A 22,914-nucleotide genomic window follows, 5' to 3' on the forward strand; every position below is an offset into this window, starting at 1 on the left:
AGAGCTGGAATTAACTGCGCACACACAACTTCGCCTGGGGATACCATGCTTCTTGTCGGAAAGCATTTGCTGGCGCCTTATTCCTCCACTCTTTCAAGTACAGTCACTGTTTCGTTCCGTCAAAGGATGTGGAGGGAAGCAGAGAGCAAGGCCTGGGAGGCGGCTTGCCTGGCTGTTGGATCCAGTCTCTATCTTCTTACATAACGGGCACACAGTATGGGGGCTGCTGACTGTGCCACCACCCTCCGCCCAGCAGAATGCATTCGTAATTGCCAGTTTCCATCGCTGAGGCTATTCGCTCTCCCTTCTTTGAGGTGAGTGAGCTGTGCCCCATGTCCCCATGCGTCGCAAGCACCACCACCCTCTGGTGGTGACACATGGGTGATGCAGCTTGCAGCAATGAAGTAAAGAGTATCCATTGAGAACAACGTGGAGGGATGAGACAGTGCCAGCTGGCCAACGGGGCCACTCCTTCCAAAAGACTTCAAAAAAACCCAAAACAAAAAACACAGCTATGCAGCAGAGTGCGATTGAGATGCCTATAGGCAGGGGAACGTCCAAGATTCAGAGAGAGCCCCATCTGAACAAAATTATCAATTTCGGGTTCTCACTTTTCCAGTCTTAAAATTCAGTTTGCCCCTTTTCCACATTAGTTTGCATTAAAAAGGGGGGGGGAGGGGGGAAAGGTCCAGGCAAAAAATTGTTTGCAATTTTGTGTACATTTCTCTGTAGATGTGCACGTTATATGTAATTTTACCTAACACACACATTTCTGCTGGCAATTTTCCATAACACAATGCATTTTTGTACTCTAACACACACAATTTTGTGTGTGTGTGTGTGTGTGTTTTTTTTACTGAAGACATGCATTGCAAAAACACTGAAGGAGGACCAGCAGACTAGGGGGGGGCTGAATCATAGAACTGTAGTGTTGGAAGGGACCCTGAGGATCATTTAGTCCAGGGGTCAGCAAACTTTTTCAGCAGGGGGCCAGTCCACTCTCCCTCAGATCTTGTGGGGGGGCAGACTATATTTTTTGGGGGGGGGATGAACAAATGCCTATGCCCCACAAATAACCCAGAGATGCATTTTAAATAAAAGCACACGTTCTACTAATGTAAAAACACGCTGATTCCCAGACTGTCTGCGGGCCGGATTTAGAAGGCAATTGGGCCGGATCCGGCCTCTGAGCCTTAGTTTGCTACCCATGATTTAGTCCAACCCCCCGCAATGCAGGAATATGCCACTGTCCCATAGGGGGATCGAACCTGCAACCTTGGTGTTATTAGCACCATACTCTAACCAACTGAGCTATCAATTCCACCACTCCTTTGACTTGCCTGGAACCAGGGAGAAGAGAGGGTGTACTCTGGGGAGAGTAAAGAGAGTAAGTCAGAGAGGCTTGGAGGGACACACTTGACCCCAGGCCTACTCTAATCATACTGCAATAGTAAACGTGAAAGGCTTCCAGTCTTCCAAAGCAGTTTTTTTTTTAAGCACCCCTCCCCCAAATCATAACTTCTACTCTTTGAAAGCAGAGGTTTCTAGGCAACCTAATGGCATGGGAGAATAGATATATAGGCAGGTAGGCAAGGTATACTCCTTCAAGCCAAAGCCAAGGGTGTATTGTTTCACAAGCTGCTAACTATGCCTAGAAGCAGCAAACACTTCTGAAAAGAGCTTGAGCAGAGAGAACTAAGAAAAGCCAAGGATGGTGTAGAGCAGGGGTCAGCAACCTTTTTCAGCCATGGGCCGGTCCACCGTCCCTCAGACCATGTGGTGGGCCGGACTGTATTTTGAGGAAAAATATGAACAAATTCCTTTGCCCCACAAATAACCCAGTGGTGCATTTTAAATAAAATCACACATTCCACTCATGTAAAAACACCAGGCAGGCCCCACAAGTAAACCAGAGATGCATTTTAAATAAAAGGTCAGAGTCTACTCATGTAAAAACATGCTGATTCCTGGACCGTCTGTGGGCCGGATTGAGAAGGTAATTGGGCTGCATCCGGCCCACGGGCCTTAGGTTGCCTACCTGGTGTAGAGAAAGCATCTTTGGCAAGGCTTTCGGTGTTGGAACAGGGCTCACTGTTCCCAGCGTAAGTGTCAAAAACAAATACCCGGAGCCCAAAGAGTGCAGTAGAGAAGTAGGACGTATGGACCCCAGCTTGCTGGAGAATAACCATTCTCTTCAAAGTGCTAGGTTAGGGTGCAAGCTACTCCAAAGTCCTTTCTTTCAGGAACTTATACCAGATATATAAAGTGCGCTGAGGTCAGGCCAGACCAAAGGGCCATAGTCCATCCAACACATCTTATCCTGACAGGCAGTGTCTCAGCATTCTGATCCTCTACTTAAGACCCTTCAACTATAAAACCAGCACACGGTTCCAAGGAGCATGTTGTAGGCAGTGTGCATTGGCATGCTGGAGGCTTTCGTTTTCGCACAACACCCACAAACGTGAGACACGTGTGGCAACGTGCATCAGATTTGGCTTGACATCTGCCCGCTGTTCTCATACGTCTACCGGAAGATAAGAGTTGTCTGTCTTCAGACCTTCTTACCTCCTGATCCCAGCAGCTTCGTCTCCTATTTCTTGTGGCATCCTCTCCTTCAGCTGTTTCCGGATATCCTTCCAGCGCTCCTCCAGCTGCTGTCGGAAGGGGTCCAGTTCCAAGCGGTCCAGCTGCACAGAAAGGGACAGAGAGAGTTCTGGAGAGAGCTGCATATTCAAGGCACTGCAACGCTACCATCCTGCAACGCTACCATCCTGGAAGCGGCACCGCTGCAAAGCTAGCACTGAAGCTCTGCCCCATTGAGTGAGTCACTGCCATTCAAAATATTGTTCAGCCCACCTTTCTGGTGCTCAAGGCAGCTTACGGCAGAAAAGTCGTGCATCCATTTCAACACAAGCTGGGAAAATGGCATAGTCATTAATCAGTGCCTAAGTGGTAAAGGCCTAGATATGGAGGAGATACCCCGGGGGAGTGTTTCAAAAGGCGAGGTGCCACCACAAGGTAGACCCTGTGATGAGCGGGGGGAGGGGGAGAGACAGAGAAAGGAACAAATTGAAATATTTTGTTCCCCCTTTACCAATTAAATGAAGCAAAGATTTAACTGAGGGTCATTTAACGCTTTCTGACTGCTGAAATGAGGTACTTTGAAAACAATATGAAAGACCATAAAAGCTATATTAAATAATTAATGGCTGGATGGCAAGATTAGCATACAAAAACGCATATTAACTTACACTGCATTGTTTTAGAGAGGGCGTGAGTTAGAACATTTAAGATAATTGTATGGTGTGTAAAGAATGGAAATGTTCATATGTTTAAATTAAAATAAACTTAAAAGGGAAAGAAGAAAAAAGTGCAGGTTCTGAAGGCAGGTTAGCAGAGAAGAGCCTCAGATGACAATTGGTATGAACAGGCAGGTTTCTATAGGAGAAGGCATGCCTTTGGCCTAGGGGTGCTCAACTATTTCACTTGGCCTTTCATTTTCAAGTGACCTGGTCTGATTTGCATTCCTGGACAGCAGATTAGAACACAATTATCCTCCACTTTTTGCACCCTTATAATTTTTGCAATATAGTTCTCAGGTAAAAGATAATAAAAATACTAAAATGCATTCAAAAATGTGTATTTAAGGACAAAGTTCATACACAAATATGTATTTTATGTGATCAAACACATTAAACATTTTAAAAAATGCATTAAAAAGATTGATGCAGAAATGGGATAGAATGGGACCCACAAGTAAACACATGTAAAACACGCATTGGTTGACAATTAGACTGGCCTGTCCATCCCTACTTCAGACATCCTGTTTATAGAGATTTACTGGTAAAAGCTGACATTTCAAATTGTGTCCAGAAACAAACTAGAAGCTAGTATTTAGAGGCAGGAATCATGTGTATTCCTACCCTTCAGCCTACCCTGGCTCACCTGATTGGCAGGGTCAGGCACGAGCAATGAGACATGCATGGCTGGCTCACCAGCATAAACACTTACAGTAAGTGTTGGGAACAGGGCAGAAAGGGATGTGCTTCTGCATGAGTCACTGGGTACTCCCAGCCACATTCCACAGCACTGAACCGCAAACATGGGAAGCTCTCGGCACTTTGGGATGCCCTCATTGGCCTGGCTGTGAATCATGGGCAAGGCAAGAGCCTTGCTTACCTTGGAGTCCATTTCAATCAAGAGTTTGTCAAGCATCTTCTGCCAATCTTGTTCTTGCCCAGCCATCTTGTTCAACAGCTCCTGCATCATCTTATGCAACTGCTCCGTGGTGGCATCGAACTGGCTACGGCTGACCTTCGCAGCAAGGGCAGCCTTATCTGCTTTCTGGAAAAGTAGGGGGAAAGATGGGGGCATATCCTTGGTCGGATCTGTATCGCAAAGAACACCCCCGCCCTTCCCATCAGTAGCTCTGAGTGTGCATGTCCAGAGAGCATCTCCCTCCAATCTATAAGGATGGCAAGCACCAGAATCCCCGTTCAAACTGCTAATGACTGCCCTGCAGGTTGGCTGCAGAGCTGGGAGCAGAATCCAGGCCCCATCTACTTCATACGCTAGCTCCCTCTGCAAGCAGAGCTTATGCAGGAGCACCAAGCCATGGCTCGATGCGCATGGGATAACTGTGATGTGTTATCAAGTACAACTCCTCACCACATCGATTTCCATCACAAGGCTGTCTTTGTCTGCTTTTACATTTTCTAGTCTCTCCAAGGACTTGAACAACATCTGTAAAGAACACAAAGCAAAGTAATCAAAGGTGGTTACCCAGAGACTCACATTCCTACTCAGCAGGGCAGAGGAATCTGGTGCCCTTCAGATGTTTCCAACTTCATCTCCCATCAGTCCCAGGCAGCATGGCCTATGATCAGAGATGATCACTCAGAGACTTTGAGCGAGTGGAGAATGAAACTTATGGATTATGCAGAATTGGACAAAATGACTGGAAAAATTAGATATCAGAAAGATCACAAATTCATTGAGGACTGGGGAAAGTTTACGGAATATCTGAAAACTATATGTGATGAACAGACAACGCTAGTGGGTTTTAAAGAGGCTTTGTGATAATATAAGGTATATTGTAAGAATGGAACTGAGATGGAAGGTTAATTTCAAATCGGCAATATTACATAGAAAATGCGTAAAGATATGAAAAATGGATGATTGAGGGAGGTGCTGGTGGAAGTTCAAAAAATCGTAAATTTGTAAACACGGTTGTCAAAATTATTTGTAAAAGAAAACTTAATAAAAATTTATGGGGAAAAAAAAAGATCAGAGATGATGGGATTTGTGTGTAGTCCAACATCATCTGGAAGGCCACAGAGTTCTTCATTCCCACTACACTTTTATTTAAAATTATATATATATATTCATTTACTAGCACATGTTCTGCAAGGTCTCATTGCGTCCAAATACTGCAAATCACACAACTCTCATTCCAAAGTGAGCCATCTTGTGCTTCTATCTCTCGAGTGATACTGATAACAGATTGTAGGCTAGTGTATTGACAAAGCATGCTTTAGGTTAACTAGCTCAACATTTTGGGAATCGATACTGGGGGCAGAGTGGGGGTGGGAGGACGCTCACTTGCCAAGAAGGGCAACAGGGTGATTTGATGGGGCCCCTGGCAACCCTACCAAAGTTTAGTGAACATCAGGTAGAACTCTTACCCACTTGTAAGAAAAAACAAAGTTGTTTTCAACAGCAGCAAGGAGCCAAAATACTGCACATCTTAGCATCACACCTTTTTCTTTGGACAATCTGGCTGGCAGCTACTTGGTGGCTTATTATACAGCTGGTTCTCCCATGAGGGGTCTGGTGGCAGGGAACATGATGGCCCCTGGAGAACAGGCTCCCCCCCCCCCGCCCGAATACCAAACATCTGCTATAAGAGGTGATTTGCTGATGCTGATGCTGATTGATTTGTAGCTGCTTGGACCAAATGCCAACAAACCCAGCTGGATATCCAGTACTGTTACCACTGCTATAGTCTCATGGCCTCAGTCACCTGCTTTGTCTCTCGACAGTAAACAGAGGGAGGAGAGCCAGCTGCTTCCCTCTGGAGGAAGCACCACCAAATCCTTGTGAAGCAACAACACTGGGAATGTCCCATGTCATTTGACCCTGTAACCTGGCGTCAAGATCACCTACACTGATCTCCTTCTGCTTCTGGCGATGATCTTCTACAAGAGTGCCTGCAGTGGCGTTCAGCTTCTCACAGTCATCCTGAACTTGCAGGATGGTGCTTTGGATCTGGTTGAGCATCTCTTCATCCTGGTTGCAAAAGCAACAAAGTAATGAAAGCCAACATTGACATGGGTCTCCTTAATTAAATCCCTCCCCAAGTGTGTTAATTCCCTTTCGTTTTGGTGCAATGCGTATTTTATCTACATTGGATCAGAACTACAGCCTGAAGATGACAGTACACCATCAAGCAAAAACTTTGTACTTAGGAGCAGACACCCATGGGTTCTGCCTTTGCATGTGTCTCCTCTCTGGATGGAAACACGTGTGTTGTTCTCACGCCTGCCCCTAGTTATCATTGATGTTGCACTGTACTTCCATTCTGCCCCTAGGTGCTGATATTAATGCACTTTCAGCATACAAAAGCAAGCACAAATCCTGGCACTTTGTTACAGAGCACAAAGAACAAAAAGATGCCATATGAGAAAACAGAATCACAAAAAAGCCATGGACATAACCATTATCTATGGTATGGTGGCTTGTTCAATCCTCCTTAATTCCTTGCTTATGTTACCTAGGACAAGAATCTCTCTATCCCACTTTGGAGGATGGGAGAGGGATTCAGAGATCCCGTCTCTAAGGATGGGCAGGATAATAAATGATATGAATATATGCAGCTGCACCCATAATGCCATCTGAGGACAGCAGGTTGACTCATGCATTTGGAGAACCCTTCTACAATTCTGTAGCTTCTGCTTCCAAGCCTCAGTGTCCCGCAGCTTCCCACCACGTAACTCCCAAAATGAGCCTTCTTTAGGCCTTACCACTAAGTCTCAGATCAGGCCTCAGCATCCACACAGAGCCCCCTGAACTCCCCCCTCTGCCCTCCTCCTGGAAACCTGAGGTCACGTTCTTGCGCCGGCCTTACCTGGCGGTGCTTGGGTTTCTTGGCTAGTTTGCCTTCTGCCTGCCTTAACATGAAGTTGTTAATCAAGTCCTGCAGCTGCTCATAGCGCTTGAACAGCTGGCTAACCTTCTCACTGACATCTAAGCTGCAAGCTGCACATGTGCTCTGGACCTGAGCCACCCCAGGCTCCGGGGTAGGCGGCATGCTCATGGACAGCAGTGTGGACGAGGAAGCCATCATGTTCTCTATGACACCTCTAAGCTTGTCTAACTGTGGGCAAGGGAGAGAAGGAGGAGTCCAGCTTTAGACAAGGGAGTCAGACGACAAAATGTTTCCTATTTTCCACAGAACTGGGGTCGAGTACGGGTGGCGGCAGCTATATCGTGCTGCTCTAATTGGCCCACTCCATTGTCTCTCAAGACACCAACAACAATTTATTACATTATTTTCAGGCAGGAGCAGGAAGGGTCTGGCAACGCAACCATAATGCCAAGAATCCCAGTGGCATCTTAAGAGATAAAAGTTTCTAGAGCTCATAACTAGAGACGGGGTGGAAGTTTTAGAAAGCAGGGTCTGCTAAACTCTCACGGACCAATATGAAGAGAAGAGTAGAAGAGTTTGGATTTGATATCCCGCCTTTCACTACCCTTCAGGAGTCTCAAAGCGGCTAACATTCTCCTTTCCCTTCCTCCCCCATAACAAATACTCTGTGAGGTGAGCGGGGCTGAGAGACTTCAAAGAAGTGTGACTGGCCCAAGGTCACCCAGCAGCTGCATGTGGAGGAGCGGAGACGCAAACCCGGTTCCCCAGATTATGTGACTACCGCTCTTAACCACTACACCACACTGGCTCTCTATATATTGACATGACATATACCCTAGAAGCCAAAGTTTCTATTCACTCTGGAAGGGAAGCTTTCATTGGTGCCAGTAGGAGCTCTTCCACACACAGTTAATAGCAAGATTTGTGAAAATGATTTTTGTTAGGACTATGGGGGTTTGTAAGAGCTAAGCCAGTCTTCTGCACGTTCTGCAGCCCAATGAAAATTGGTCCTTGGCCCCTTGCAATTTGAACAGATGCATTTAGCGCAATCTCTGGTTTAGCTCTCAGGTTGTCAAAGGGGAGGGGATGGAGGTTTCAGTGGCCAAGGAGTGGCACTTATTTCATCATGTGCCGGTTCACTGCCCAACACAAGACACTCAACAGTCCCCTCCCTTTCCCCCTGCCTCTACACAGTCGCTCACAAATATCTCTTACTGCCAAGGGCATTTGCCTGGGATTTCTGTGCCACTGTTGATGTCATTTTAGCTAACACGGACCCCTTTAGGATCAGGCTGTGGCTACACTGCCACCCTTCTGCACTTCACTCATTCCCATCTGGTGTGGCTCATGGCAAAGTTGCATCTGTTTACAAATGGGTATCATAAAGGTGTCAGAAACGTGAGGCCCTTGGCTGCTGCAGCTGCTCTGAAGCTCCCTGAGAATGCATGGCAGGAGTGGGTTCCCTGGGGAGTGCGGCAGGAACCTGCCCAAAGATCTCCTTCTGAAGCCCTTCCCTGGGTATTCCTGACTTTAGAAGTGAAGGTGGCTGGCTGGGGAAAGAGCCTTTTTTGTGGTGGCACCCCATCTGTGGAATGCTTGCTCCACCGAGGATCTATTCCTGCCGAACCTTTCTGTTCCCCAAGCAAATACCGTTTTACTAGTCCATGCCTCTTCAATCTGCTTAATGCAGTGGATGTTTTAGTAATTATTTGGTAACTTTTTTACAGTTTCATTGTTGCAATCGCTAATGGGAAGCAACCCGGGGCATTTTAGCACCTTGCCCTTCAGTTTTAAAAGTAACTCAGGTTGTCTTAAGCCAACAGCGTGAAATGTAGGGAGCACCACTGGGTCTGAGCTCCCACAGCTTCCTCAAATGTGGAAGTGTGCAGGAGCAGACAGAGGCTTAGAGAACCCCATTTCTCTTTGGGGAAAACCTCCTTTGGGATTTGGCCTGTTGACGACATGGTTCCTCCATCACTTTATTTGGGAATTCCCACATTTGGGCTTGCATAGATGATTTAGGGGATGCTTGGTGGGGGAGGGGGGGACACAAATGAACTAATCTCATCACCTTTGATGCTGCGTGGTCAAAAGTCAGGCTACTCATCTGACTGTCAGTGGGAAGCCAATAAGAGGTTATGGGTGGGTAGGACTTCCCTTACAAATCCACAACAGCAGAAAGTGAGCATTCCAAAAAACTAAGCTGGATGGCTATGGGAAAGAAACAGGGTTACCATTGGGGGAGAGGAACAGGACAGTGTGGCCTCCTTCTCTATACCTCTAGAAGAGGTTCGGTATGTGGGAAACAGCAGGTGATGCTTTACACAACATGGAGCCAAAGATTAATACCTGCTCATAGCTGCAAAACAAATGGCTGTTAAAAGCAGAAAGCCACAGGGGCTGGTTCAAAACACTGGCAACTCCAGAGCAAAAGGCCCTGCAAGGCAGCAGGAAAGCAAGGCAACCAGAGTCTGACCCACTGAGCAGAAGCGGCCAGAGCTTTATCTGGAGGATTAGGAAGAGAGCTTTTCATTAAAAATAAAAACAGACAGCTGTCCATGTACCAACTGTGGGGTTCCTGCAGGGACATGTATCCTAAGCCAGCCCAGAGAACTCTCAGCTACCTATCTACTTGTAAAAGTGGAATCAGTCCTCCCAAATTAGATCAAAACTGTTCCTAGGGTTGTGGGCTTCCCCACATCACAGCAGGGCATGCTTATTAAATCGAGGATAGCATCATTGAAAACTCCTGCTTAGCAAACCCAATGACACAGCTGAACCCAATAGTACAAGAAAGTTACAATTTTAGGAGTGTACTTCTTCAGGGCAAGCTGAAGAAGCATGTCTGGCAAGCTGATCACTGGCAAGGGATTCTTACTCCCTCTTTACTGTTACTCCTCCTGGCTAACTACAAGGTGGCTGTCAGCTTAAGGAGTCAGCAGAAGAACTTAGACCAATCTTCTTTCCTAGAATTTCCAAGCAGATTTGGCCCTGTCTGGCTCTTGCCTTAGAAAGTGTCATGCTTTTCTTCTCACTGTGAAAGAGCCACCTCTACAGAGCCTTTGCAAAGCACATATGTTTCAAGAGGAGATCTGAAACCAAATCACAGGGGAAACCATGTGACTGATTCTTGGCAGCCAGGAAGAAAGACCTCACATTTCCACTCGCTGACCTGTTCTTGCAGGTAGATGGCAGTGTCGGTCACTGACTGCTCCAGCTTGGCTTTCCCCGTATCCTGCTTGTTTCTGAGCTCCTTTAGCTCTTTCTCTATATCCTGCACTGTTGCTCTGTACCGCAAAGCCAACAACAATAGAGAGGAGTTACTCACCAAACAGGAAAAAGAAAGTCGTTTTTGGAGTGTGGGTCTCTAGGAAATCAGAAACACTCACAACACAGTTCTGGGGTAAACTGGGGTCACTGAAACTAGACCACAACCAACTCCCTAAATGCACCTTCTTGGCCAGCTTTTGAGGGTAGGGGGTTCGCTTTGGCATATTTATTTGTAATCAAGTCACATTGCACTGCAAAATGCCCCAACAATATGTGAAATCATCCTGGCAATTTGACTTCTAGCTACTTTTTTCCAGAAATGTAGAATCAATTTGAGGAAGACAGACCACTTGCAGGGGCCTTCATGGCTGTGAATTAGAGAACTTTAAGTTTGGGGGTGTGGAGCTTAAAATATCTCTTTCTAAGGTTTACAAATGACAACTGTCTCCTAGGAATGCCAGGTGTTTCTTATGGCAATTGTCCCTTAGAAAACTGCAAGTTCACTCTCCACATTCTACTTGTTCTGTTTGTAGTTGTTATCTTATTGCATTGTGAAAAACTTTTAATACTTTTAAAAATTAACATGAGAAAACTGTGAGTACAATAGAACATAAAAGATGTTCCATATTTCAGAACACGGCGAATCCATCAAAATTTATAAGACTCACAATATATCTACACAGTGTTCCTTCTTTCAGAGATTCTGACCCAGGAGTGCTGGGCTCCTCAGCACATTCACACTTACAATAAGAGGCATGGGGGCCATTTCCCACACAATTGTAATTAAGCTCCTGCCGAGAGGAACAACATGGATCGAGTCCATCATTTGAGTCTTTCCTTCCTTCCTTCCTTCCTGGCACCCAAGCGATAGATGCAGACACTGCCAAACCATAACTGAGTCATCCTAGTTACATGTGGGGGCAGAGTGAAGTGAGGTGATCGTTTTTCCTGCCCTCAGAAGGTGCCAGTCAATAAAACAAAGGAAGCCCCAAAAACAATGAAGTCACATCACACTTCCTCACACCCAGAGACATACTATTGGAGGGACTGCATGTCAGTAGCATCCATGATCTTCTCACAAGCACTCATATACTGGTCGCTGATGTTTATTAAGAGAGTGCTGGAACTGTGGCTGTGCGAGCGGTAGGCTCACAACTCACAGCACTCTTAGCAAACTACAACCCCCATGATTCCTTGGGAGAAGCCTGCCACTACGGTTAAAGTGGTATACTGGTGCTTTAAATGTATGGTGTGCTTTTATAGGAGGGATGCCAGAACTGGAAAAGGGGCTTCCACGCTGACCTCTGCCAAGCCTCAGCTCCATCTACTGGGTCCAATCTTAAGCAGCTGCTTAGGCCTCCCTATCTCCCCACACATGATTTATTTGGGGGATGCAAGACCTTTCTGTGGTGTACTCACACCTTTTAAGAGTTTGGCCTTGTCACAATACCTCTCAAAACTCATTTCTGCACATTCACATATACATGGCAGCATAAAAATGTTTTAAGTAATTTCTAACTATGTTACAAATTAACAGGTTTGGGTGGTTGTGTTTGAAATCTCTTCTGTGTGTAAAGGTAAAGGGTCCCTTAGGTCCGGTCGTGGCCGACTCTGGGGTTGCGGCGCTCATCTCTTATTGGCCAAGGGAGCCGGTGTACAGCTTCCAGGTCATGTGGCCAGCATGACTAAGCCGCTTCTGGCGAACCAGAGCAGCACACCGAAACGCCGTTTATCTTCCCGCTGGAGTGGTACCTATTTATCTACTTGCACTTTGACGTGCTTTCGAACTGCTAGGTTGGCAGGAGCAGAGACTGAGCAACAGGAGCTCACCCTGTCGTGGGGATTCGAACTGCCGACCTTCTGATCGGCAAGTCCTAGGCTCTGTGGTTTAACCCACAGCGCCACCCGCATCCCTTCTTCTGTGTGTACATTGGTGCTATAAAGCGAAGGAGCTACTTTGCCAACCTTCTGCCTTCCAGATGTTGCTGGACTATGACTCCCATCGTTGGAAGTTGATCATTGGCCATTCTAGCTGGGGCTAGTGGAAGTTATAGTCCAAAACATCTGGAGGACACCAGGTCCGAAAAAGCTGCTCCACACACAGAGTTTTCTATTTAATCTGCCTGGGGGGAAAGAATACTGATGACATTCCAAAATATGATTGAAAAAAATTCAGTTGAATTCTTCTTCCTTTTTTTAGTGTGTATATGCTAGAAAGCCAGTGAAATTTCAAACCACTTCTAATTTTCACTGAGCAATTCTTTGTGGCATCTTATTTCAGCTGCACTTTTGAGAAAGACCCCTCAACTTCCATGGAACTATTAACTGGTAAAGATCCCATTCTGGCTTCCTACTGTACAGCAAACAATTATGTAACTCCACAATTAAGCTGGTTGTGGTGACACCAAACATGACAGGCCAATGTTTTAGCTGATAAGACTGAGACTGGACTCGCCTACTAGGTGGCTTCCTTCAGTATAGTGGCTACTTATTTACCTCAGAAAACCTATCTGCATGTTGATCTGACCAGCTCCTTCCAGTTTGTCATCTGTTTCTGCCAGCTCTCCTTCAAGTACATTCTGGATCTTGTTTAACTAGAATCACAATTGGGGTAGGGGGATCAAAAGCCATTCTTGCCTTGAAGAACTTTGGTCATGAAACACTAATTTTCCTTTATGGAGAGTCCCTGGGAGAAAGGGGCACATCCTCACCTCCCCATGTTGTAAACAATAGATAGTTTACATCCACATATATCAGAGCTAAGGTTCAGGTCTAGAAATTAAGAAAGTGCTTCCTATGAGGAATGTTAAACTGATTCATTGGTAACTGGAGCATCATCATTATTCACAACATTGGGGTTCTACTGGCTGAGTTTCAAGTTTAGAGTCACAAAATCAGGCTGAAGATTAACCACCACCCATAATATCTCAAATAAAACAGAGCACGTCTTTTAAAGACCCTTAAAGACACCTCAACAACAGCAACAAAAAGTAAACTGTATGACTACATTGTGAATATACTAAAAAGGTTATATGTTTCTTAAATGAAGATCATGAGCAATAGTAATGTTGTAAAGGGAAAATAGTAGAGCGATGAATTCCCCTGTTAAAGGAACTAAGAATTGCAAAAAAGGAGAGAAAGCTTAAGCTTGACATTGGGAATACTGTCATCATATTCAGGAAAAAAGGGGGGCAATTATAATTAAATAACAATCCCCTCTAACGATCCTGAAGGCAGATTTATTTTCAGCACATGTTTACTGCTACAACCAAGCAAAACTAGACCCTGAGCAATTGACAAAGCGTCAGCAGGAGACTCAAGGAAATGACAACAGCAGGATGCAGGATCAAACTAAGCCTGGTGAAGTTAGGTGGTCACTGTGACCCAGACAGACAGGGGAACCACACTGGGACCACCCAAATACACCACTGAGCTTCAAGCAGCTAGTGCACATTCTATTTTAAATTGCAGTTTGCAGAAGCACAGAAAAAAACAAAAACTAAAGTGCATCTCACTGATCTCATCCATGGTAGGAATTGTGAGCACCTGGTACCTCCTGTAGCTAACAAACATCACTGTAATTCAGAAATGATGAATTGCAGGAAATCAGAAATATAAAATCATTTCTACAAGTTCTGCCGTCAAATTAGCATGCAAACCAGCTTACAGTTCTCAAAATCTCAGCTTTCAATTTAAGTGGCTTGGATTTCTGATACTCAGAAGCTTGTTTCAAGTAGTAGGGCAGGCATCCCCAAACTTGGCCCGCCAGATGTTTTGGGATTACAATTCCCATCAACCCTGACCACCGGTCCTGTTAGCTAGGGATGATGGGAGTTGTAGTCCCAAAACATCTGGAGGGCTGGGTTTGGGGGTGCTTGTCAATGATGGTCAATTGACTGCGCAACTTCAAGAAAGTCCCCCCCCACACCTTGGTGTTTAGGAAGTTGGTCAAAATATATTCCATTCATAACGCTTTAAAGGTTGAGTGCTGATACAATGAACTTTATGTTTTGGATATGCTTTGATGGCTTCTAAGAACAGGATGCTTCTTGGGACATACCTCTTATATGAAAACCTGATTGAAAACATTCTTGCTGCAAATAAGGCAGCATAGTCTCTCCCTGACAGTCCCCTACCTTCTCTTTCTCAGTTTTCATGTCTTCTTCCATGGCCTGGAGTGCAGCAAGCTTTTCAGGAAGATCAGGTGGGATGAGAGCAATGTTCCGGTAAACTATCCAGCAAAAACACAGTAGAATTATAAATATATACAAGTGAGCCATCAGGTGACAAAACACTGTAGTGTCCAATTCAGGGCTCCAGTCAAACAGCCATGCCCTGTGTAGCGATAGTCCATCCCATTCCCCCCACTTCTTTAGGGACAGTCCATTCCAACTGCATTGAACAGTATCAGTGCACACTGTTTGGGGGTTTCAGTTTTTGTTGTTGTTGTTGCAAACTTTGGGGTTCCCCCCTCTCCCCACAAACAAGCCTATAGCTCCCTCTTGTGGGTGGATGATGCCAGTTTAGTTAAATAAGATTCAGCACTCACAGAACGAAAGTTCGCTGTTAGTACATACAGTTGTCCCTTGGTTCTCGAATGCCTTGGTACTCATCTGTTTTGGCTCCCGTACACCACAAACCCGGAATAAGTGTTCTGGTTTGCAAATGTTTTTTAGAAGCCGAACGTCTGACGCAGCTTCCGATTGAGTGCAGGAAGCTCCTGCAGCCAATGGGAAGTCGAGCCTTGGTTTTCTAATGTTTTTGGAAGTCAAATGGACTTCCAGAATGGATTACGTTCGAGAACCAAGGTATGACTGTATACAAGTAGGAATTAAAACATGGAAAGCTCCTGTTCCTGCCAAGCCTCCTTCCAGATTCTCCATTTAGCCTCCCTGCAGTGTGCCCACTGAACATGCTCATTCCTCATATGGATGGGTGACCTTTGACCCTCCAGACATTATGCCCATCATCACTGGCCATACTGTCCAAGAAATGCTGCCAGGAAACGTCCAAAAGGTTAGCTCTAACCCCCAAATCAACCCTCCAAACATTTGGGTGGGCTAACATTTTTAGATTTTCCTTCCCAGAAAAAAATGGTTGCCCAACCTGTTGGAAATTTGCCGAAGCAGGTTCCAGATATTTGCCATTTAAAACAGAAACCCAGGAAACCGATACACACGTGATACATACGTGCATCTGTGAGGAAGTCTTGCAGCCTGCGGAGATCGGCATAGCCACACTTGAATTGATCTAGGAGGCTGATCTGGTCTCGCAGAGCATAGTACAAGTCCGTCAGTTGAGCGAGAGACCGCAGGGCATCCACAGTCTCAGAGTAGCGGGCTGGGGCCAAAGTGGAGCCAGACTCGGACAGTGGCATGGGGGTTGGGGCGGAGAGCAGCGGAGATGCTGGAGGTGTAGCTCCAAGGACAGGCCCAGGGGGCAATACAAGCTGCATTCCAGGCTGCGCACCAGCCCCCTCACCAGGCTGGTAACCAAGAGGACTGGGCCAAAGAATCCCAGGCTGACCAAGGTACCCAGCTTGGGCATCAGGAGAACCAGGATAGAATGGAGGGGGTCCGGGAAATCCAGTTTGTATCCATGGAATGACAGCGCCTCCAGGGAAGGCTTCACCAGGCTGGGCGCCAAGGACTCCAGGATAGGCTCCGGGATAGGCTCCGGCATAGGGTGCCAGGCCTCCAGGATAGGCTGTTTCATCTCCAGGTGCGCCAGGCTGGGCCCCAGGTGCTCCAGGTTGAGCCCCAGGTGCCCCAGGGTATGGAGCTTGGGCTCCAGGTGCACCAGGCTGGGCTCCAGGGGCTCCGGGATAGGCCCCGGGTGCCCCAGGGTAGGGTGCTTGGGTTCCAGGAGCACCAGGTTGGGCTCCGGGAGCACCAGGCTGGGCTCCAGGAGCCCCAGGATAGGCCCCAGGTGCTCCGGGATAGGGTGCTTGGGCTCCAGGGGCTCCGGGATAGGCCCCGGGTGCCCCAGGGTAGGGTGCTTGGGTTCCAGGAGCACCAGGCTGGGCTCCAGGAGCACCAGGCTGGGCTCCAGGAGCCCCAGGATAGGCCCCAGGAGCCCCAGGATAGGCCCCAGGTGCTCCAGGATAAGCCCCAGGTGCTCCAGGATAAGCCCCAGGTGCTCCAGGATAGGCTGCTTGGGCTCCAGGGGCTCCAGGATAGGCTCCAGGAGCACCAGGATAGGCCCCAGGTGCCCCAGGGTAGGGTGCTCCAGGATAGGCCCCGGGTGCCCCAGGATAGGGTGCTTGGGCTCCAGGGGCTCCGGGATAGGCCCCAGGAGCCCCAGGATAGGGTGCTTGGGCTCCAGGGGTTCCAGGATAGGCCCCAGGTGTCCCGGGATAGGGTGCCTGGGCCCCAGGAGCTCCTGGCTGGGTCCCTGGAGCACCAGCAACACCAGGCTGGCCTGGCTGAGCTCCAGGAATGCCTGCTGGAGCACTTCTTGGAGCCCCTGGTGCACCAGCCGGTGTTCCTTCTCTTCTGTGAGTGCCAGGCAAAGTTCCTGGAGATCCAGGAGTGGCTCTGCTTTCTGGAGAGGTCGCAGAATCAGTTGGGGAGTGTTGGACTGGACTTGTCACCTAGAAACATATAGAGAGGAGTGACAAAAGCAGGGGTGGCTTTAGCTTGGGGCATTATCACAGGCATCTCACATCTTGCAGTTGACTTCATAAGAACATCTCATGTCCACTGTGTATCAGGAACACTACCACCACCTTCAACTGCAGGGCTGCACCAGAGCAAATCCAAGATGGCGGCCAGCACCCATGCCACAACCCCTCAGCAAATCCAAGGGCGTTGTCACTTTGGGAGCAGGTCAAGTGGTTTTGTATCATCCTTAATTCAAACCAACAATACATGCTGCACAATCTGAGGTGTTGACTGGATTGCCCTTAGTTGGGTAAGGCCACAAGAAATGGCCTTTTGAAGTTTCCTAAGTGTCCAAGGACAGCGTGGTGCAACAGGTAAGATTGCTGGATTCAGATCTAGGAGGCCTTTGATAGGAAATGGCATTCTGAGTGTCACAAGGCGCTGCTGAAATGTGAATGATCCAAGTCCGCCCCAGTGTCGCTACTGAAAAGCTCATAAACCCTCCTTTGTATAGGAGCAGCAGCTGGGCAATTTCATTCATAAGCTTCAGTGCTTCTCCTTTGTCCACAATGGGAGTTAACTGTGGTTAACTCACTGATGAGAGGAAGACAATCTGCATGTGCTCAGAGGCAACCTTTCATTACTATTACTTGCCATGTTCAAGGGGTCTAGGCTGGTATTGAAAATAAAGACTAGAACTGAATGGCATAAACCAGTCCTTTCCCCTCAAATACTTGAATCCCTAGCCTGTATCCCTCTGGTTCTGCAGTTGTTAGCTTATGCTACCTCTGTCCAAGATCTACAGGGAAATTATGCAGGAATGCATAAGAGCCATCATACACTCAGTCAGAACTACTTTTTGTTCCTGAAATATTATTGCTGCTCAGATCAAAAAGCAGAAACTGACACCTGATCCTACACTTAATAAGAAAAAGGAAAAAAGCAGGAGCCCATGGATTACAGCTGATTCTCCATCATGAAGACTTGCTTTTAGACATAGAAACATCCTGAAAAGTAACACTCTGCTTCACTCAATTATACCATGTTGACTGAGAGACTGGAAAGACTCACTCATGGAATCAGAGTACATATAAACCAAGAGGGAATATTTCACTGCAGTGAATTCCTTCTATTGAGATTCTGATGTAGAACAAAGAATTACACTGGCCAGAAACAATTTCTATGCACATTTCAGAATAGACCAACCAAGTGCTGATTTTCCCAAAAGGTTAGAAAGCAAGTAGCTGGGTAAATTTTCTAGAATTCCTGCTATTGTACCTTTGTCAGGAATCCTAAATATTTCATTTTGCTGCTCACTGAATTCTTTTAAGTCTGGAGGTAAGAAATGGCTGGGCCCAGAGCCCAAAGCCTGGCCTCAAACCAATCATTAAGCCATGGAAAGATGCTACAGTAAAGTGGTATCTTTTTTAGATCTGTACTTTGCACATGCACAAATGATCTACAGTAATGAATCTATCATACCACTTTAAAACAGTTCATTATTTTGTGGAAACTGGCTATATATCCAAATGCGGGCATTTAACACGCATGCAAGTTTTGCCCTATCTGGCCTTATGGGACACTAGCTGCTCTATGACTCTATGGAAATGTGAAATTAATGATGCTTACAACAATTCTAAATGGGTGCTTTGGAGCTGCACTGTTTTAAATGTTCTTCAGGGGCCGAAACAATAGCCCTGAGGTGTTCTCACATTGTTGTTTAGGTGCTACATTGCTTTTCTCTTTCTCAAACTCCTGCATGCCTTTGCTCTCAAGTGAAAGAAATGCAAACTTGCATAGTCTTTATAACACTGCAACACGGTTATGCTCAGGACACAGATTTTTCTTCAAGATCCAGGAAATGCAGTATGCACAGGAGAACCAAGTGCAAATCAAAACAACAAAGAGCCTTGTGACACCTTAATAACTAACAAATTTATTATGGCACAAGCTTTTACGGACTAGAGTTCGCTTCATCAGACTCTTCATGGGGCAAGACGACCTAAGCATTTAACACCAATTATGGCATGACTACACTAGCTACCAATTAGTTTCCGGGCTCAACTCTGATTTTGTTGAGTGCTGATTTTGACCTAATTAAGCCTTATGCAGCTAAGGACTCCAATACCTTTTGGACTGCCTCTTCACACATGAACCTACCAGGGCACAGCAATCATCAGAAAAACTTTGTTGTGTGCCTTCAACAAGAGAGGTGCGGAGGGTGGCAACATGAGAATGGGCCTTATGAGAAGGGTGGCTCCCCATTTGAGGAATGTTCTCTCCACACCTGGTACTATCACTGTCTGCTCCAGGTTCCAGGCTAAAAACATACACAAGATAAATACTGACCTTGACCAGTGGGGGAAAGCATTGTTTGTTGTTCTGCCTCAGGCAGAAAAATGTCTGGAGATGGCCTTGTGCAAACAGCTTTGTGCTTCTAACATAGGACCCTTTCTAAACACTTACCTTCTTTTGGTGGCAGTGGGAGATTAAGCACCCCTCTTAGTCACACATTCATTTCAGCCATGGGATGCAGTCAAAGGGGAGGGGGTAGAACTAGCATTGTTCAAGGAGATGGGTTGGTTTCTGAGGTTTTAGAAGAGGCATGTGCTCAAGCACTGGAGAGTATAAGCAAAGCCAACCTCCTATGAGGAAAATGGAGATACCCTCCACCTCCCACACTGTCCCCAATTTAAAACCATGTGGATACAGGCTTCACCATGATGCACCAGAAAACGATGACATGGCCACCTTCCAATTGGCAATTACCAACTTCACAGAAAATACCTATATTGGGGTATAATATTTGCTATTTTTCAGCAAGTACGATTAGCTTTCTGAATGCTATATGGACAAACAGGCTGCCAGGCTGAGATGATGTCACCAGGATTGATTAGTGATGCCTGCCAGGAAAACAGATAATGTCCAGGAAGACCAATCTTTGAACACTTGTAGCTAGATTAACTTGTGATTTCCATCCTTATGAGAGTACTCTGTATCTGCCCATTTTTATGCTTAAAAAGTGGCATTTTTATGTCATGCGTTCAGCGCTTCATTTTTTATTTTTTTAAAAGGGAGATGTTGGGGCTCAAGTCTGTTTGGAAACATCACTTTCTGTTCCAAAAGCTTTCCTTGCACCCCGCCCAACAATATTCCTGATGTGTGAAAATACTCTGCAGTTATTCAGTAGCAAGGGAAATGCACCCTGCATCTGGCTTAAGGGCACTTTCATTTAGCTTTACTTTTTGTATTCTGGGCTTGAAACTGTAGCTGAGCTGCTGGCGGATGCTGTGGCTGAGTCCTGGCAGAACAAATAAAGCCCTGTACAGTAGTATCTTCATCCAGCATCTGCCAAGATAGTGACCAGACAGATGGCAAGCAGTGGAGGTGAATGGAAAGGTCCAGAACAATCTATGTGAGCCATACACTAGCTTGTCATCAACTTTGTTGCATGCTTATTAAATACAAAAGGCAGAAAACGAAGACCCACATTGGGCTGATCAGAGGCCACTGAAAATTAGCACAGAATAAATGTTTCCCCCACCCCTGGAACTGGCCATAAGATGATGAAGAAATGTGCTTCATGGTGCACAGACTGTACGTAGAAAACTCTTTTTGTACACAATAATATAGGTCTAAGTGAAGGGGATAAATAGGACGTGAGATTCAACATATAAAGGATGCATGCATTGTCTTGGTATTTTTCATGAAGAAAACGTTCATGTGCAAACCTTTTATCCTCCAATCTTCATTTTGCTACACAAATCATACTCACAGGAGATGGGCTCCTCTTCCCTTTCACAAGGACATCCTCTAGAACGTCCCACCGCACCATATTGCTCATCTCCTCTGGGGAAGGAAACTGGCTCAGCCTCTTCTCTAAGTCTTTCTACAGACAAACAAAAACATTAAAGAGGTCACACTTTATTCCCAATGAATAGTATGGAAGAGGCCATTGCAGCCACCTTCATTTATTCTTCATTAGGAACCCTGGCTGTGGAGAGGTATCAGATGACTAGGATACATACCAGCGAAGAGCTAGTGGGTACATCAAACTATGGGACAACCCTTTTTGGAGAAGTGTCAACAGGGCGGGGATGGGAAGGTACTGAATGTTGCAACACACACACACACACACACACACACACACACACACGGGGATTAGCAGGTGCTGCTTGAACTAACCAGTGAGGGTACATCTTCAAGGCAGCTTCGGATGCTATGAATCTGATACATTAGCACAAAGCTGGGAGTACAGAAAATGAACAAATCATGTGCCAGCAAGTGGCTGGGTTCCCCTCTATGGACAAATTGAACACTGTATGCTAGTCTGAGACTGCAGATGTGCTGGAACTGGCAGGGTGGGGAAGTAGGCTTGGGACCAGTGTGGACAGAATTTGCCAATGCCTATTGACCATGGCAATCTGATAGGTCACTGAATTTACATCTGGTCCTCTGCAAAACTAGCACACAGCAGGGAGAGGTTGTTATCTGCATGGAGACTGGTGTTCTGTAGAGGAGCTGTGTGGGAACATACCACTTCATTATCCAAACTTATCTGATCACTTAAGCAAGTCTTCAGTCGATCGTCAAATGCATGGGGGTCCAACTGCGAAAGGAAGAAAAATATAATTTAGGATTTCCCCAGGCTGCTCAGGAATAATGTATGAGTGCAAACATGTTCTAATATTGTAAAAGGAGCACTGCAAAAGTGAACTTGTTTTCCCCACACTTTTAGAATACAAGAGGTGAGCACCTGGGGAAAAGCCTTGTAGGGAAAATAAAACTCAAGCACCTTTATGCATGCCCAGTTCACAGCAAATGCATAGCGCAGCAGGCCATTTTTCCTCCCAACAAGCCTTTGGGGACAGGAGCAAACATCACGTTTCCAAGAGAACAAAGAAACAAAAGCATAGCCCAGAAACCTGAATTGCTCTCATGGGATAGCATCTGGGGATGTATCTGGGTATTCAATATTGCTCAAAAATACACAGTATTAAGCATAGCATCCCAGTGGCTGCTAGGAATATGCCAGGTTGAGTTTTGGATTGCCAAGGCTGAGAATGACTTCTTCCAACACTTCCAGACCTATGGCTAGGCCTGGGGCAAATAATACACAATGACAATCAGCCCATTTCTTTAACAGTAGGTCTCCCCAATCATATATCAAAATGGGAGCGAAGTTCCACTTTGACAAACACATTGAACATGTGGGTCAGACTGCTGAACCTCTCATCCTCTCAGTGTTGCTTTCCTCCTGAACTCAGGAGGGGTTAGGTGGACCCAACAGGAAAAGTGGTTAAATAGAAGGAAATAAGGCGTGGACTAGTTTACCAATGCTAAGTGATCCTTGATTTTTTGTACTTCATCCTCTAAATTGGCTGTGGCTGCCTTCATTTTGCCAGCCTCATCTATTACATCCTGCAACAAAGATATGGCCTAGAATACAAAAAGAGATACAATATCAGTGAAAGGAATGAATGAATGCATGCATGGACTCCTCTAAATATCAGCCTAAATATAATTTCCAACTGACAAGAAGCTACCATGTGTTTCCTAATGTCTCTGACTGCCAAAGACAGAAAACATAGGAAACCTATTTTCAGGTCTTACAGAGCCCATTCCTACTTTACTCTAAGTAGCCTACGCTGGAGAGGAGCTGTTTCCCCAGGATAAACTACATCCAAGAGAGGAAAAGAGGGAACAGCATCAATATAGCCCCCCAAAAGCTCACCACCTACTGCAAGGTGGTAGGATAGAACATATTGAGCAAGGGCAAGGGGGACCTCCAACAATTTTTTGATGCCCAATATGTTTTAACCATTCGCTTTGCTGCAGAGGCAACAATATTTTTCTAAACTTCAGTATAAGAAAGTCAACTATCTTCAAGCAGGT

At 46.0% G+C, this 22,914-nt stretch overlaps 1 protein-coding gene across 2 annotated transcripts in view; it reads right to left on the reverse strand.

The window, feature by feature from the left end:
* QRICH2 (glutamine rich 2) overlaps positions 1–22,914 on the reverse strand; it is a 47,732-nt gene that overhangs the window by 14,133 nt on the left and 10,685 nt on the right. For both annotated transcript variants that reach the window (XM_081897514.1, XM_081897513.1), the window contains exons 2-13: positions 22,354–22,458; positions 21,557–21,628; positions 20,795–20,908; positions 15,608–17,009; positions 14,554–14,648; positions 12,914–13,011; positions 10,320–10,434; positions 7,127–7,375; positions 6,166–6,288; positions 4,669–4,743; positions 4,180–4,344; positions 2,566–2,687 (exon numbers count right to left, since the gene is read on the reverse strand). In XM_081897514.1, coding sequence (XP_081753640.1) covers positions 2,566–2,687; positions 4,180–4,344; positions 4,669–4,743; positions 6,166–6,288; positions 7,127–7,375; positions 10,320–10,434; positions 12,914–13,011; positions 14,554–14,648; positions 15,608–17,009; positions 20,795–20,908; positions 21,557–21,628; positions 22,354–22,458 — 2,735 coding nt within the window. The remainder of the gene's footprint in view (positions 1–2,565; positions 2,688–4,179; positions 4,345–4,668; positions 4,744–6,165; positions 6,289–7,126; positions 7,376–10,319; positions 10,435–12,913; positions 13,012–14,553; positions 14,649–15,607; positions 17,010–20,794; positions 20,909–21,556; positions 21,629–22,353; positions 22,459–22,914) is intronic.

This window comes from Podarcis melisellensis, assembly GCF_964234715.1.
Source record: "Podarcis melisellensis genome assembly, chromosome: 2".
Classification (NCBI taxonomy): domain Eukaryota; kingdom Metazoa; phylum Chordata; class Lepidosauria; order Squamata; family Lacertidae; genus Podarcis; species Podarcis melisellensis.